The sequence below is a fragment of the Cydia amplana genome, chromosome 5, assembly GCF_948474715.1.
Source record: "Cydia amplana chromosome 5, ilCydAmpl1.1, whole genome shotgun sequence".
Classification (NCBI taxonomy): Eukaryota; Metazoa; Arthropoda; class Insecta; order Lepidoptera; family Tortricidae; genus Cydia; species Cydia amplana.
In genome coordinates, this window is record NC_086073.1 from 9,850,696 (window position 1) to 9,868,676 (window position 17,981).

General features: G+C 38.8%; 1 protein-coding gene across 1 annotated transcript; it reads right to left on the minus strand.

Annotated features, from left to right (window-relative positions):
• Positions 1 to 2,023: 2,023 nt before the first annotated feature.
• On the minus strand, positions 2,024 to 4,910 carry LOC134648179 (uncharacterized). Its single transcript, XM_063502660.1, has 2 exons — positions 4,809 to 4,910; positions 2,024 to 3,257 (listed from the first exon to the last, which is right to left on the minus strand). Exons 1-2 carry the CDS (start codon positions 4,908 to 4,910, stop codon positions 2,073 to 2,075), a joined length of 1,287 nt encoding a protein of 428 aa, XP_063358730.1. The 3' UTR covers positions 2,024 to 2,072.
• Between the last annotated feature and the right edge of the window lie 13,071 nt (positions 4,911 to 17,981).

Here is a 17,981-nt window from a genome sequence, read left to right on the forward strand (position 1 = left end):
CAATTAAGTACAATTAACCCCAAGACGTAAAAAGCTTTCCATAGAGGAGTTCCATTCTGGTCTTCATGAGTTCCATTTCACTAAATAGCACTAATTAAATTCAAATGCTTGGTTTTTAGATTTAAAAAAATTGCTATAAGTATGTTTAAAGAGTTGAGGAGTTTCCTCAATTCCTCGTGGAACTCGACCTTGACAAAAATGTTGCTTAAAAACCTAACTTGCTTAAGAAACATAACGAAGAGGACAAATCGACAAATGTGAACTTATGCGTCGTTGAAAGGTTCCGTTCTGATCATCATCAGAAATTCCACTTCGTCAAATGTGACTTTCTTGAATGTAGCCAATGTAGGTAACTGCTAGATTTTTTGATGAAAATACAAAAAGCAATTTGTATGCCTATAATATTTGAGGATTTCCTACGATTTCATCACCAGAACTGGATTTTAACAAAAATGCTGTAGAGAACTGTACAGTACTGTACAGTAAGCTGCAGAGTTAAATGACCCCCCTGCAAACAAATTTCTATGCATACTTCTTTCTCACTCATAACAAAATCTTAAAACTAAAAATGAAAAAAAAATACCCTTTAAAAAAACTAACTTCAAACAGGATAAAATAAAATACTCAGATCCACCAAACAGCACCATCATGAGAGCATCAGACAGCATATATCTTTTTATACAAAAAAAATCAAAACCGGGCTAATAGTCTCCGAGTACCTAAAAGGTGAACACATACAGGGTGGAATTTTTAAAAGAGGCACTGAGAGAAGCCACTAATAATAATTGTATGAAGCAATTAGAGCAATAGAAATTTCGTAAATCGGAGCAGATAGATCTAGATAAAGGACGAGATATCATCATCATCGTCCTCGCGTTGTCCCGGCGTTTTCACCACGGCCCATGGGAGCCTGGGGTTCGCTTGGCAACTAATCCCAGGAATTGGCGTAAGGCACTAGTTGTTACGAAAGTGACTGCCATCACAAAAAAATGATAAAGATAAAGGCGATAAGTATATGGAAAATATAGAACTGTTAGTTTTTTGACATGTCTAGGTACTTACATTGTGATGTGCTCGTAAAATGTTATGGTCCTTAAGAGTAATAGAACTAATTGACACGCGTTCAAAAGAGGATGCAAATTCTTTTATGGTTTTTCATAATAAAAGTTTTGAAATAAAACTTTATTAATAAACTACTAGGTAAATATTGACCCTTGGTGGAAATGGAATTGAATGGCATGAAAAAAATCAATAATTACGATTGTGTCGTTGTCTGCACATATTTTCGATAATGTGTATGTCAATCGTCTTTAGTTAATTAAATATTAGGGAACGTTTTCTAAGACCATTTTAGAGTAGCAGCACAGGATCAGGTACCTACCTATATACCTTCAGTGTCTCCGTTAAAAATTCCAACCTGTATAAAAAAAAAAGATTCCGAAAAATTTAGGACCATCTTCCTTTATAAGTCGGTTAAAGTAGACCTTGACTAACATAATGCCACTATCAGTAGGTTACATGAGTACGAGTATACGCACAGGTTGTCGAAATTGATTATAGTTATGTTATTATATCTATGGTTATTAGTTACTCACATCACATCCGAATTACACCAATATACAGAGTGATTCATGAGACGTGAGCAGGATCTAGCCTACGCATACAGTTATAAAGTACCTACTATTTCGTAGAGTATTTGTGAGATTAACTTTTATATACTTTATACTGTTTAAAAAATAAGTTTATAATTTATTTACGACATTAATGGTCACCCTCTTTGTTTTATCCATAACAAGTGCCAAATCGAATGTCATCGGAGTCTGGTTACTTTTGAAAAATCGTATCTCACTCAAGTGTGACTGTTCAAGCTTGGATGTCTTGAGTATTAAATAAAAATCGCAGATACTTAAAAAGCTTCTAATTAAAGTTCCACAAAGGCACTTAAGATTACATTGTATGTATGAAAAATATATTTGCGAGTGTGACGCGCACATGAGCTTGTATCTCAGAGCCTAATGGCTCGCTAGGCGTCTATAGAGACGGCGGGGGGCGCGGCCGATGGGCCAACTGGTTTAGTGGTGTACGGTCCCCGCTTCCCCTTCGTTGGTAGGAGCCGCAACATCCTGGGGGCCCTTGGAGGCGTCAGCCTTCAAGGCTTCATGAGTGTCGTCCAGCAGTGGGCAGAGGTACTTCACACCTCGTTTATAAGTGCCCGTTACTGTGGCAACTTCGGCCACTCGCGAAATCCCGTCGGCGCCAGGAAACAATTTGGCGATTCGTCCAAGCCGCCAGTGTAGGGGAGGAGTATTCTCTTCCTTGATGAGGACCAGGTCACCCAGTTGAAGATCTCGTCCTGGAACACGCCACTTCGTCCGTTGTTGGAGCTCGCAGACGTATTCCAATTGCCAGCGCCGCCAGAATTGCTGTCTTAATGCCTCGAGCCTCTGAAACCTATCTAAACGGTTTGGGTTTATATCCGCGAGGTGGGGCGACGGCAACGAAGTGAGCGCGCGGCCGATGATGAAGTGACCTGGGGTTAAGGGTTGGAAATCGTTTGGTGAAGACGACAAAGGACATAAAGGACGACTGTTAAGGATAGATTCTACCTGACTGAAGAGAGTTGCCAATTCTTCATAGGTTAAATGAGCGTTACCTAATATACGATTGAGGTGAAATTTTGCCGATTTGACTCCTGCTTCCCACAAACCACCAAAGTGAGGAGCATATGCCGGTTGGAATTTAAATTGTATTCCCTCATTTGCTGCAAAATTGCAAACCGTGTCTGAGTTTGAAGTAAGGTAATCGCTAATTTCCTTGGCCGCTCCTACAAAATAACGTCCATTATCGCAGAATATTTCGCGAGGTCGCCCTCTACGAGAGATAAAACGTCGCAGCGAAAGTATGAACGAATCCGTCGACAGCGTGCTTACTGCCTCTAAATGCAAACATTTGTACCGGAAACAAACAAATATAGCTAAATAGCACTTTGTTATTTTGCAACCTCTGCCATGCCTGTCTGTAATCATAAAGGGACCGGCGAAGTCTACGCCGACACTAAGGAAAGGAAAATCAGGCGTTACGCGCTGAGAAGGCAGAGCGCCCATCAAAGGAGCAGAAGTGTTGCCAGCTGCGCGGCGACAGGTGACGCATTGTTGCGATACGGTGCGCGCAAGCGTGCGCCCCGATACGGGCCATACCGTCTCGCGAACGGCGGCTAGAAGCAGCTGAGGAGGAGCGTGCAGGAGACGGATGTGTTCCTGTTGAAACAGCAATCTAGTCAATCTATGTTTAGAGTGTAACAGCATTGGGTGGCGTTTGTCAAATGGATAAAACGACGAGGACAGACGTCCACCAACTCTGAGAAGCTTGTCGTCTTCATCGTAAAATGGGTTCAATGATAAAATAGGGCTTTTAGGGCCTAGAGGTTGCTTGTCACGCAACAAATTCAATTCAAGGGGGAAACTAGCCTGTTGTGACAAAGCGACCAGTTTTTTAAACGAAACCTCGAGCTCCTCAGGTTGTAGCACACCCGTAGTTTTATTGGATGAAGGGCGGCAGTTATGCGCAAACCTAAGCATATAAGCTACCGCACGTTGTAAACGTGTAAGTTTCGAATATCGATCGAAATCAATAACATTGTTTTTTTGCGAATCGTCAGTAATCGCGACGTTAACCTTTAGCTCGGGTAAATCGAGTTCCGAGTTTGAGGAAAACTGAGGCCAGTTATTTTGTGGCTCGTATAAGAAAGATGGCCCGGTCCACCACATGTGCAAATCAGGTAAGCGACGCGCTTCGACCCCTCTAGATGGGTAGTCAGCCGGATTTAACGCGGTTGGAACGTGACGAAACTCACTGCCATCGGTGAGTTCTAAAATATGAGCCACGCGATTGGCAACAAACGTTTTTAATTTGGTTTGATTAGTTTTAAGCCATGCGATTACAATTGACGAGTCAGTCCAATAAAATTTCTGCGCAATCTGGCAGCGCAACGTCTTAGAAACAGCTGACGCGAGCTGCGCGCCTAGAAGGCAAGCGCATAATTCCAATCGCGGAATAGTCGTAGCCTGGACCGGCGCGACCTTGGCCTTGGCGCACAGCAACCTGACTACAACATCGCCCCTCTCATTATTGGACTTTAAATAAATACAGGCGGCGTATGCAACTGAGCTTGCATCACAAAAGACGTGCATCTCGATCGGCGAGTCGCAAAGTACATTACGAGGTATTTGGAGCGAAGTTAAAGACGCTAACCCGTTAACAAAGTCCTGCCAAGACTCGTTTATGTAACTCGGCACGGGAACATCCCAGTCGATTTTTTCAATCCATAATTTTTGAATTAAAACTTTAGGTATAATCGTCAGCAAACACAAGAGGCCTAGGGGATCAAATATTTTACACGAGTCCGATAAAATTGAACGTTTCGTAGGGTGGCCGTCCTTGGCAGAGTATTGAGTAGGAAAATGAATGACATCTGCCTCAGAGTCCCAGCCCACTCCTAGCGTGTGCGACGACGAGCTAATGATCAAGCTACCTTTATTTTCACCTACACTATCGTTTTGTGAGTCATGCAAAATTGACGGTAAATTTGTGCGATATTTGCGCAAGGGAAAACAACCAGCTGCCAGCGCACGCTCAACCGACTCTTTAATATAACGCAATTCCTCCTCTGTGTCTGATCCCGTTAATAAATCGTCAACTAAAAAATCATTTTGAATGATGATCTTAATTTTTTCATCTGCACATTCCTCGCCCAACTGCCACAAACAGCGTGTACTCAAAAAACTAGCACTTGAAAATCCGTAAGTGACCGTGTTAAGCCTTAAAGTCTTTAAAGGTTCGTTCTCATTGGAGCGCCAGAGGATTAATTGTAAATCGCGGTCGCATTCCTGAACCAGGACCTGCCGATACATCTTAGCGACATCCCCAGTTAAAACATATTTGTAAGTACGAAACCTCAGAAGAATGTTAAACAACGAATCTTGGATCGTCGGCCCAACCATCTGTAGGTCGTTTATAGAATAGCCAGACGTGGTGGGGGCACTGCCATTGAATACGACCCTTAATTTTGTAGATTCGCTGGAGGGCTTTTGCACAGAATGATGTGACACAAAAAAAGAAGGATCCGGAATGTCAGAATCGGACACAGAGAGATGGCCTAATTCGGCATATTCATTTATAAATTGCTGGTAAGCTGTTTTCAAATCAGGGTTGCGTTTGAATCGTTTCTCTAATGCAAAGAACCGTTTTTTAGCAAATCGATACGAATCCCCTAAACAATCGGGTTCCGTAACTAATGGCAAACGCACGTAAAACCTACCGTTATCGTCACGATAAGTGTGAGTGACAAAGTGTTGCTCACATTCCGCCTCTAAATCGGTAAACGGTTGACTAGGTTGGGGCACCTGCTCCAGCTGCCAGAATTTGGTAAGCGAGTCGTCGAGATTATCACTTGTGTACAAGTGATTGCATTGTAAAGAGGAATTGAACGACTTATCGTTTAACATTGAAAATGCATTGTACTTACTTACCACTAACCAACCTAGTTTCGATTTGCGCAAAACAAGCGAATCGTGCCCTATGTCAATTTGCTGACCTTCAACCAGACTCCAAAAAACGTCACCGCCAAGTAAAATATCTACAGGTCCGGGCTGATTAAAATTAGGATCAGCGAGTGTTTTATTACGTGGCAACTTGACGCTCGACACATCGATATACTCTAGTGGCAAAGAGCTATTAATTACAGGCAGCGCTAAACATGCGATATCGAATTTGGATTTTTTATCATGTTTAGACCGAATTTGCACAAAGCAGCGCTCCGGATTACTAGATATAGGAACGTCGGACAATCCGAAAAGCTTGGAATTACTGGGCAGCGGTGCGAGTTGCAATTTCTGTTTAAAACTGCTTGTAACAATAGAAGGCATGCTTCCGCAATCTAAAAACGCGCGCGCTGTTACATAATCATTAATAGCCGGGCTATATATGTCTATGTACGCGGTAGGCAAGAGTATTTGATTTGAGCGCGACACGGTCACATTCGACGACAGCCCGAGCTCGGGCTCCGAACGCGGCGGAGGCGCATCTACGGGCGCAGCGGCAACCTGAGGAGTCTCCCTATGCAACAAAGTATTATGGCGCTTCTTACAAGTGTGACACGGAGCTACTCTGCAGCGATGAGAAGTGTGCCCCTTCCGCAAACAGTTGAGACAAAGGCGTAACCTTGACGCTCCGGAGATCCGGTCTTCAACTGGCAGGGACAGGAATGACGAGCAATCGTAAATCCGGTGCTCGCCGCTGCAGAACACACAGGCAGGAGGAGAGGCCGAGGCCGAAGCAGCAGGAGTGGCTGAAACCGCAAAACATTTGGTGCTAGACTTCTCGCGTTTATTATGAGGCGAGGCAATAGGTTCGCGTTTATTATTATTATTAGTGATAGGCTTATCAGATTTATTACGCTGAACCGATTCCAAAACATCCGCACGTCCCTTTAAAAAGCGATTAAAATCGGCCAATGACGGCATATCATCATTTGAAAATGAATTACTTTTAAATTCCTCCCATTTTAAACTCGTATTACTATCAAGTTTATTCGCGACCATATGTATAAGAAGCGTGTCCCACTTATCAGTGGGCTGGCCCAACGTATTTAAAGCCCGTAGGTTTTTGGACACATGATCCACTAAATAGCGCAAGGACTTTGCCGATTCGCGACCAATCTGTTGTAAGTTAAACAATGAGTTTAAATGGTTGCTAATCAGCTGTTTTTTGTTGTCATATCTCTCGCAGAGTAGACGCCATGCCTCAGCATAATTATTGTCCGACACTTCTAAATTACTTATCACCTGAGCCGCTTCACCGTCCAAATAAGAATTTAGATAGTGAAATTTGTGAATCGGCTTGATGTGGTCGGAACTGTGAATGAGTGAATCAAATGTGTCTCTAAATTCGAGCCACTTAAAATACGAACCATCGAAACTAGCGATTTTAATCACAGGCAAACGAAAGTTTAAACCGTTGCAAACATTGTCATGACCACAGTTACTTTGAACTTCAGACTTTACGCTGGCGAAATCAGATCTTTCGGCTATCTTATCAATAATTTTCTGCGCCGTTGCAATAAGAGAAATAAAATCATTTTCCATCTCTTCTCTTATGTCAATTTCGGACTGCATATCAGATGTAGTCGCAATTTCTATTTGAGTTTGGATCTGGTCGAATTGTGTGAACATATTACGAAAACGATCCAACTTCAACGAAAGTTCGTCTACATCTTTCGAGGAAATATTTTCCTGAGCATTCAATTCGACAATGTAATTTTTAAATTTAGTAATACGCCCCTTAATGGACGTCCTAGTAGGGATCAACGTAGCCATTATATGAAAAAAGATCCGATTTCAATTAAAAACAGCGAATGAGGAAATGAGAAATCAAAAAATAAAATATTGGAATAAATACGTAAATTTTTCCGGCCTATGTTCACAGTCACAGTGGTTGGCTCGGTCGGCAACAGTGCTATGCGGAATGCAGGAGTCAGCGGAAAACGCACCGCAGCTGCAGCTGAGTAGTGGCTGTTGCCGGGAGCGATGCGACCGGTTCTTATCTGTAACACGGTGAACACTTGTGTTACTATGGAATGCAATGGAATTTTTTGCGTTGAGATTTAACTGTGCGTAATTAGTAAAATCGCTAGACAGTATTCTATATAGCACAAAGTGGGAGTATGCTTTATGAAATAACGGAATGTTTAAATTAAGTTGAAGAAATTAACTAATAAGAATGTCACTCAAATAAGCGTTCTGTTCTTTAATAGTTTTAAGTTCTTAAATTGTCGTGAAAGACTATAGGTTTTAAGTTTGGCTATAAAGCAGCGATCAGATTATTTCACTGACACTAGCTATTAAATGAGGATACGTGCTAAAAAATGTTTACGTCACTAGTGCAATAAAATGGCATACAATTAAACTTAAGTACGGCGAAGGGTGAAGATGGCAAAGCTAAATAGTCAAGTAGGTGGAGGAAAGTACGAGCAGAAAGATAGGAAATATGAAGGAATGGTGCACTTCCCTTGCTAAACCTTGGCTGCGGCGGCGTCGTTCTGACCGGCGGCGGGCTTGAAGTAAGGGTGTCTGCAGCTTCCAAAATGGCGTCGTAAATCTCCGAATATATATTTGTACAGTTCAACTGGCGTCGTAGATAGGTACAATAGGCGTCGTAAGTCCAGAATACTGCGTTGACGCCGGGATGTCCAATTTCTGCCACGTTGTAGCTGTCGTGACCTTTGCTCTCTTCACACGTAGAAATTCCGTTCGACTCGGGCAGAAGCAATCGTTGCGTATTAATCACGTCGATGGGTCACCATGTTCAAGCTTGGATGTCTTGAGTATTAAATAAAAATCGCAGATACTTAAAAAGCTTCTAATTAAAGTTCCACAAAGGCACTTAAGATTACATTGTATGTATGAAAAATATATTTGCGAGTGTGACGCGCACATGAGCTTGTATCTCAGAGCCTAATGGCTCGCTAGGCGTCTATAGAGACGGCGGGGGGCGCGGCCGATGGGCCAACTGGTTTAGTGGTGTACGGTCCCCGCTTCCCCTTCGTTGGTAGGAGCCGCAACAGTGACTTTTATTTTCTTCATACTCAAAAGTGCTGTCATAACGGTTAAGAAGGTTTTATCTATGTTAATTAAATGTTGTAGGGTATCCATGATTGTAGATAATTAAATTTGTCCTTACCAAAAAGTGTAACAACAGAAAAAAAAAGCGTGGTCGTTTTACTTAAATATTGTGGTGAACGATTCTTTCACATGTACTGATTGTGTAGGCTTAGTCCTGCTTACATCTCATGAATCACCCCGTATAGCACGAGCAGATGCACAGTGGATGATGTCAAAATGGGATGACTTGAGAGTTTGATGTCAATTTGTAATTCCTAATCGGGCTCCTGGTTAAGATCCGTGTTATTATCCGAGTACCAAAATCAAAACAGAAACAAAGAACGTAATAAATTAATCACTTCGAAAAGGGGTCGGCCCCCTTTAATGTTTTCCTTTAGTGCATTGTCTGCCTGCCAAAATTAAAAAAGGAAACGACCCGTCTAGGTTTTTAATGACATCAACCTTTTGGGTAAATGTATCTATCCGAGATTTTGTTTACCTTTACACTACTTACACAGACACTGCATTATGAAGCGTTTACAAGGAGCACGAGGTCACCACACATTGTACAATTTTACTTGTAAAATGCGACGAATCCAACAGCACAATAGAGTTGTATTCTACGCTATTTTATACTATAATAACCCAAGAACACCATCACTACATAGTATAAAACAAAGTCGCTTCCCTGTCTGTCTGTCTGTATGCTTAGATCTTTAAAAGTACGCAACGGATTTTGATGCGGTTTTTTTTAATAGATAGAGTGATTCAAGAGGAAGGTTTATGTACGTATAATTTGTTAACCCGTGCGAAGCCGAGGCGGGTCGCTAGTTAAAGCTAAAGCTTAGCTTGTAGAGAATCCCTTATGGCATTAAGTTCGCCATTTGTACTTTCTTGTATTGTGCAATAAGGGTTAAATAAATAAATAAAAATAAAGCTTACAATTATAAATATTTTTTAAATACTCGAGTGATCCTAATTGAGGTCGCAACTGAAATAAGTGGTCGCTCTGTCCAACTAAATTTGTACGGGAGAGCATATGTGTGGTGACCTCGATTGACTTATTATGTGCTCCGTCTAGTAGTTGCGGTGGTCTGTGGGATTCGTTAAATCAAAAATATAACCATTGTGAGTGTTTCTAATTTTACTTAACTTAAACCGCATAGCACGTCGTCTTGAAAGTCGGAACCATGGTCATAGTCAACACATGCTAGATACTCTAATTATTTTTATCAGGCATCCACGAGAACACAAAAATATCAATATGAGTGTACCTACCTACTTAAATAATTACATGACAACCTACCCCGAAATAGCAACAAAATAGTTTTGTAAATACTCAAAGTCATCATACCCTACTGAAATAGGAAGGGAAACATATAAGCTTTATTTTTTAAATCCCCTCCCTTATATTCCAAAGCTCAAAAGAAATCGCTAGCAATATCTGTCTGAAAAATATATCGGATTGCTTTGTCGCAGCTTTGGAAATCGAAATCTATTTTCCTTCAAATCTAAGTGAATCCCGTGCGGATTGGAAATGTACCCTTTACCTACCGCCGGGCGAGCCAATTGATATTCCAACAATACAATGTATGAATAAAATATAAACTGAGCTCTATCAGCCGTGTTGTGAATGTTGCGATCGCCGCGTGTTTTGTCGAAATCTTTTGTTATGACAACAAAAGCTTCGGTGTGATTTAGTTTATTATTTATTCGACAGGAAATACGCTCAACATTACGTGTATTCTCTTATTGTTTCTAAACATGATACGATAAGTTACAGTTTGGTGCAAATTTTAAGGGTAAACAACTGCGTCTGCAAGCAAAGTAACATTGTATTGACAAACTTACTTTTTAGACAAGTTTCGATACACTAGTTTCGGTTGACTGGAGTTGCTTCATAGCTATTTCGTTATCATTTAAATACAACGAGGATATGACTCGAGGGTAAGTTTTAACTTTGACTAGAGATTTAAGGTAGGCAAACATTTTGAACTTTAGAAATAACTTTTAACTCCGTTTATTATAAAGCCAACCTCAATAAACAAAAGGTACATGGGTGCAATGGGTCGGTAGTCGGTATCGTAATTTTCTTTATTGTTTGGTAGCCGACTCGGGCGGTGGCTACAAATCCGGGATGTTATTCGCATCCCCTCCTCATTTAGCTGTCGGAGAGTTATTTAATACCGCGAGTGACCCCAGCCTGTGTCTTGCCTCGTCCTAAAGTGGACGTTGGAAATGCACTGCACATTTGCCGGACATTTCTAGGTAAGCAAGCATGGAAAATGGTTTAAATAGTTGGTCAAATGGTGCATAGAACACTGTGGGAATAGACATATACGGATAAAATCTTCATTATATGTAGTTAGACTCTATCAGAGAGGTAACATTCAGATTACCATATTTAATTTCGGAAGTACCGAATTTCCTTTTGATAAATTGAACCATATAACTATATAAAAATTCAAACAGGTACAAACATTTATAATCTGTCTTTCGGTACTAAATAATATTTGTACCTTTAAAAAGGTTTAGTTTAATCTAATATTTACGAGAACTACTGTCATCGGAGCTTAGGACTTAGAAGGGAAAATAAGGCCTTATTAGGATTCATCCGGTTTCTTCACGATGTTATCCCTAGTCCCTCGACTGGTATCAAATGACGTTTCGTTCAGAGCCGGGATTCGAACCTGCAACGTCTGGTTTGAAAGTTATGGTGACGCTCGGATGGCAACTGCAGCTGCATTACTATTACGGCATTACTGCGGTAACCTCACGGGCGCTGTCACTGTTAATTTCCTTGACAAAATGATATACGGACTCTCAAAGTAGGTAAGTACCTTTACTATACTACAGAGTTGCCACATGACATTTTCCTAGACCCATTTTAACATATACCTATTATACAATTTTGAAATTATAAGTTTGTTATTTAAGTTATTTTAGTTTTGTCTCTGTTATTTATTTTAATTATTTACCTTTATGTTATTGAATTTTTACACGATTGCCCCAAAAAAGGAGTGTATTTTTTACAAATAAACATTTCGTTATTAATAATAAATAAGTTGAAATACTATATCCTCAGCAGCACTCTCAAAATAGATAAAAGTCTCGTAGTTATATTTAAGTAGGTATCGTCCAAAGGGTCAGCGATGATTCCAAAGGTATATCTTAAATAACAAAGTTGTGAATAGTGCTATATGGCCGGTATCTTATGAATTAAATATGAGCGCTTTATTCGATTCCGAAGTCCCTCGATATCTGATAATAAAATGAAATTTATCGCACACAAGGAGGCGCGCGGGTGCGAGCTTGAGCTTGCGAGCTCATCGGCCGCTATTTTTTACGGCGTCCTTCCGTCGACAATCACTTCATAGCGACCCCTGTCCGAACGTTCGATGACAGAATTATTTATCAGTTTGAAAAATGACGGGAAATTGAATGTAGTCGCAATGTTTACAACGCATTTTCTGTCGTGTCCTCGGGGGCGCCTTCCCTCGCGTTCCGATGTCCACTTTTCAAAGAGGCCGCTCGGACGAGGGTCGAAAAAGTGTCCCTAGAGTAAAAAATAAAAATATATGTCTACGTAAGTATTGTATCGTTACCGAATGTTACATGTGTACGGTGGATGACAAAGAAAAAGTCGCCTGAGATGAAACGGGCGCACGCGGGAGAGGACGGCGGATATTTTATTCATTTTGTCTCGATAATTGTTTTGCGCTCTGGGACGGCATTACGCTATGACGCAATCTATTTGAGTGACCGGAGTCATGTGCCGCCTGTTTCGGCTGAGCGCCGTCTGTTCGTTGGGGTCCATTTTCTACTATTTCATTGTATCGCGTAGTAATGTTTAAAATTGTTTAGATTTTAATTAAATAGTAGCTTTAGCAATTTTAATAATCTACGCGGCCTAGGAATAAACTTTCTGAATGACCGACAGGTACACTCGGCGTCAAATAGATAGTGTCGATTATCTATTCTACCACTTTGACCGTAACTATCTACATATTTGACGCTGACTGTACCATACCTACCGTACCAGACAACCATAGACCCAAATACAGACGCGTACCTACTAAAATAATGAAAAGTTTAATTTAAAAAAAATATGGTGGACACAGTATCCTCCTTCATTCTGATATTGAGGTTGCTCTGTTTTGCATTATCATTTATTACAGGGCTGGCCGGAGGTATCTTCGTACCTAAATTCCGTATAGATGCTTTATTACCTGAGGCCATTTACTGTATCCACGCATGTACATATAGGTACATATAATAACACCCATGGCCGGCCGTAAAAATGTTTTATTCACCCCATACGGCGTCGTAAAAGGCGTAATAACGCGAGGAGGCATCGTGGAAGCAATTACCGATCTGTTATAGTTTGTTACAAGGCGCTTGTTTATTATCTTTTTATTAGCAACTCATTTACTCAACTCGGACGCCATTTTATTCAATACGCTTTTATTGTTCTCAAAATACGTTCAATTAAATTTAACAAGTGATTTTGTCTACTCAGAAAGAACCAAAACGATGGTTAAAAATACAGAAGCGCATGTCTAGGTAATTTTTTCGTTGGCAGCTTGCAAGAAAGAAAACAAATGTTGCGACAAGCTCGTGGTATTCCGAACGCGTTTGTTTATTTTTTTAATTCCTATTTCCAGAATTAAATTGAGTTCCACGACATACAAAACACCACACAGTTAAACCTTAACTGTCTAATCAAGTAATCACACATCATCATCATCCTAGCATAGTCTTTGCGAATAATCCTAAGAACTGGCGTAGTCAATATTTTTTAGGAATGTGACTGCCATCTGACCTTCCAATCCGGAGGGAATCTAACTAAGCCGTAACTACATGAGGTAGTTAGGGTAGGTACCATACTGTTGGAGAATATAAAAAAATTCACATATCACAGGAACGAGTTGTTAGAATTATTTTTAGCCTAGTTAAGAATTATTTATAAATAGCCAAATCACGACAGTCATTTCATTTCATTATTTATATTTATTTGGAGTTATAAATTCACAGAAATAATAATAACACGCTTATTAAGGATAAGTATGTAAGTATAAACTTTTTAAGCTATCTATGCGTTCCTGCAACAGAGCTAGGTAGCCAAAACATTACCTACAATACTTAATTACCCTCTACAATCTATTGACTTAACATATCGAATTTTACGTGCATCAATTGAGAAGTAAACTTACGTTTACATAATGAATTAATTACACACAAAATGAAAAATGATATTTTTTTTATATACTTAAAATAATTGTAAGCATATACAATACTTTTAAATACGTCAATGTTATGTAGTAATATAAAATTAAAGTAAAAATTAAACCTATTTATTTCAGAAATTCAATTTCGATAATACTTTAACCTATGTTAGTGACAATATTGTAATCTGTGTATGTTATGTGATGTGCATTGATTATTGTAGGCTACTCCAGTAGGTACTTCCAGAAAGCGCCATCTATCCTGTCTGCGACTGTGGCTAGAATAGAAGATTGTTACGAGTAGATAGGTGTAGGTAGGTAACATTGACGTATTTAATTTTTCATTTAAAATATATTTTGTTTTATGCAATTTGTTTGATGAATGAGATTAGTTTTAGTGTGGTTTTAGCAATGACATATGTCACCTGCTAGATGTAACGTTCCTTTCTTACTTGGCCAAATAAATATACATGAACTTTAATAATATTGAACTTGAAACATAATCCATAACTACAAAACGTAAGTAAAGGTTTTTTACGCAGCCTTAGCGACTTTAAAAAATGAAAATAACCGGTTGTACTCGGGATGCCGATACAAATTCAAAGGTGAATTTATAGGCGGGTCAGTACAGTTCATAATGTATGAGAGCTCTACATGAATTCTCACACTAGAGATTTTTTGAGATGTGATAACCTATGTTGCAAATACTATATTTAAAAAAAAATCTCCACAAAATATGTCACATGGTTTTAATAAATCCAAACTATTATTAAAATAGAAAAAATATATCAAAACATGAATCCGACACTCGAGATTTTTTAATATGCAGTTCTCAAACATATACTCATTATGTATTTATATTTTCTCCCAGCTTGACACCAAAACCAGCTCCCAATAATTTTCTTTATTAAAAATATTTTTTTATATAAAAATAACAACTATGTGTACATAACAATTACATGTTAATTAAGCTCTGTATATTTACTATATCCTACAAAAAAATCTCTCACGTAAATTAATCCATTTAATTACTATTAACCATTTTTGTTTTGAAAATGTTTTCGTTGCTTCGAGAAAATGGACAGTGGGTTTGTTTTTCACTTTCTCAAATCTCTTTCTCATGTTAGTGTAACAACAAAAAATCTCCCACGTATATGTAATATTGTATGGAATAAAACCATTATTAAATCATCCAAGCTATTTAAATTACCCTAAATGGCGGGTACTGATTCACTGTAGAGAACGTTTTATCGACTTCCATATCTCCGTCTCACTTCAATGTTCGCGGCAGACGATTGTTCCGCTTCAACAGCCGAGAGTTCGCGATCCGGTCGACCGTTAATTCTCCCATGACTATCTTACCCAGTTTCATCGGTATGCTTTGCGCGCTTACTTAACACACCTCAGGCCAAGCTCCTATAAAACGCGCAATGCATGCATGCATTGCGTTATCTCCTATACGTCACATATGTCAGCTATGAGGCTATGACATGGCTATGACAGACTGTGGCAGTTAGTTCCAAACAAGTATACAGACTTGTCTACCCACCATAAAGTTTAGCGTAAAGAGAATATATCACTCCTTAGTGAAAAACCATACGGTTTGTGCGAAGTTGAGCGTTATGTCAATGCTAATAAAGATGATGGTTTGACTTACGGAAATGAATAATATAATATCATTTTATTTTATATTTCCAATTCCCGTTTCATTTACACCCAATATTAAATCTTTTTCCGTAATAAAATGCGTATATAATTACTGTCATCATCTGTATTTATTTTATTTCTTTAACCCCCGTTATTCATAAACGCGCTACAAACCTCAATTAGCTAATAATAGTAATAATCGTTTGTCCTTATCTGTCACTTTAACTTATGTATTTGTAAATAAGGGATAAACATAATTGAACTAAATCAGGCCCGTAAAGTTTATGAATAAAGTGGTTAATCTTTATTGCACAAAAGAAAAACCTTATAGTACAAGAGGCGGACTTAATGCCATAAGGCATTCTCTACCAGTTAACGATGGCTTGTCCTCCGGCCCATTTGATCGATGACCTCCTTTGATTATTTATTTTTAATGGACGCCAAAATCCAGACAGGAACTTCGATTTTGACATTTACCACAGTAATGCAGTCGGTAGCAATGTCGCGCTTCAAAATTGCTGCAGTCGACTGCATTGCTGTAGAAAACGTGAAAAAGGTCATTCAAAGGGTAATAGGGTTATATACACTGCGGGATTTAATAACCCGAAAGATTTAAACCAACGATTTTAGAGCCTAATTAGAGTATATAAAGTTATATAACACATAGTCCAAAAACCCTTAATTTAAGAGATATTAATTATTTAAAACAAATCACAAGTAAAAAAATCTCAATTCTAACACACCCTTATGCGTGACGTAGCCACCAACTAATTTTACACGCAGACGCACTAACTACATGGTTATTAGCCAGTTTCACTTAATTAAGTTTGATATCCTACAAAAAGGTTTCACTACCGAAATTTTGTTCTGTTCTCAATCACGAGAGTACAAACTATTTACCTTTACGATAACTGGCTGATAGTTTGACGAAAATGACGAAATTGATGTCAATAAAATGACATATTTCATATGTCACACAAGATATGCGCAAGATAACATCTTTAAATTTGATTGACTGTAATAAATAAAATTCATTTAGCGGATATTCACTTTGTGTACGGATTTGGAAACCCGAAGAACTATGTGCTTCCGGCACGACGGACCCACTTCAGCCTAGAAGTTCGTAAATTGGCTAGACGAACAATACCCTGAGAGGTGGATTGGCCGTGGAAGCAACGTCCTAACCTGGCCCGCCCGGTCACCCGACTTAACGCCATTGGTTTTTTTCTATGGGGAACTCTGAAAGATAAGGAAGGAATACTCAACACCAGTGAACTCTGGAGAAGAATTATTAATAAAAATTCGAACGGCTTCCGAAGAAATAAAGAACACTTTTGTAAACCTAAATAATGAAATCCGTTTAAAATTAAATCTTTGTGCTGAAAACGGTGGTACACACTTCGAAAACCTAATTCATTAAATTAATAAAAAAGCGTAATTGTTTAACATAGTTGTTTATTTTACTTTACTCAGTATAAATCAACACATCGAGAATTTAAAATACGTACTGATAAGCATGATCGATATTTTAACAAAAGGTCATTCAAGTAATCATCCCTTTCCAGCTGTAGTATAAGTTAAAACAATAAGAGGCATGATTTCTTTCGGATATAATCATGGTTAATGGCTTTGGTTACCTCACTCAAAGGAAAAGATTTTATCGCAAAGTTTCAACAATAATAACTGCACTATACCTACTGTTGTAGTAATTAATAAAGTTTTGATACAATTTGTGGTATTTTGAGGTGCCAATCAATTGAAATAATTTCAACGTAAACATGATCCTAGACATAACTTGACACTTCTTGTCATGGAACACATGTCACTGCATTCGCCGTGCATCGTATGATATCGGAGTGATTCATGAAATGTCATGCTCGCTCTCTGTTTCTCTACTTGAGATTAATTAAACTCGCTCACTCTCTGAATAAAGGTTTGTTCACAAAGAAGCGGTAAATTAATATGATTTAATTTGTACTGAAATAGTAGTTTAATTAAAATATATAATTGGACCCATGTTGATATAACATTATTTACTCGTACTGTCGTCAAAAATACGTGATTTAAATCTTTCGGGTTATTAAATCCCGCGGTGTATAATATGAAATGATGCATTAATAAAACTTTAGTTAATTAACAATATTATATTAAATCATTAACAACTTTGACAGCACGATCTCTTCGCAGGTAGGTGCTCTACAAGGAGTTTATATTACAACATTATTTCCAAGAAATAATCTCTCATTGTTACGAAAATGTTGGTAGGGTGGCTTTAGGTTACTTTTCGTTCATATCGTCTTGGATATGGGTGAACATGGTGTTAATACACTCAGTATCAATCAACCTGTAAAGATATTGTAGCCTGGCCTTTTCTCGAAAAGTCTTCTAGAAAAATTTACGCTCATGTCGTCTCGGATATGAGTATATTTGGTATCAGTGCATTCAGTATAAT

What these genes read in the sequence shown, in the direction of transcription:
- LOC134648179 (XM_063502660.1), bottom strand. Translation starts at nt 4,910, where the DNA reads ATGTATCGGCAGGTCCTGGTTCAGGAATGCGACCGCGATTTACAATTA. An exon ending in AGACTTTAAGGCTTAACACG is followed by an intron (nt 3,258 to 4,808) that starts GTCACTTACGGA and finishes CTGTTTCAACAG; the next exon opens with GAACACATCCGTCTCCTGCA.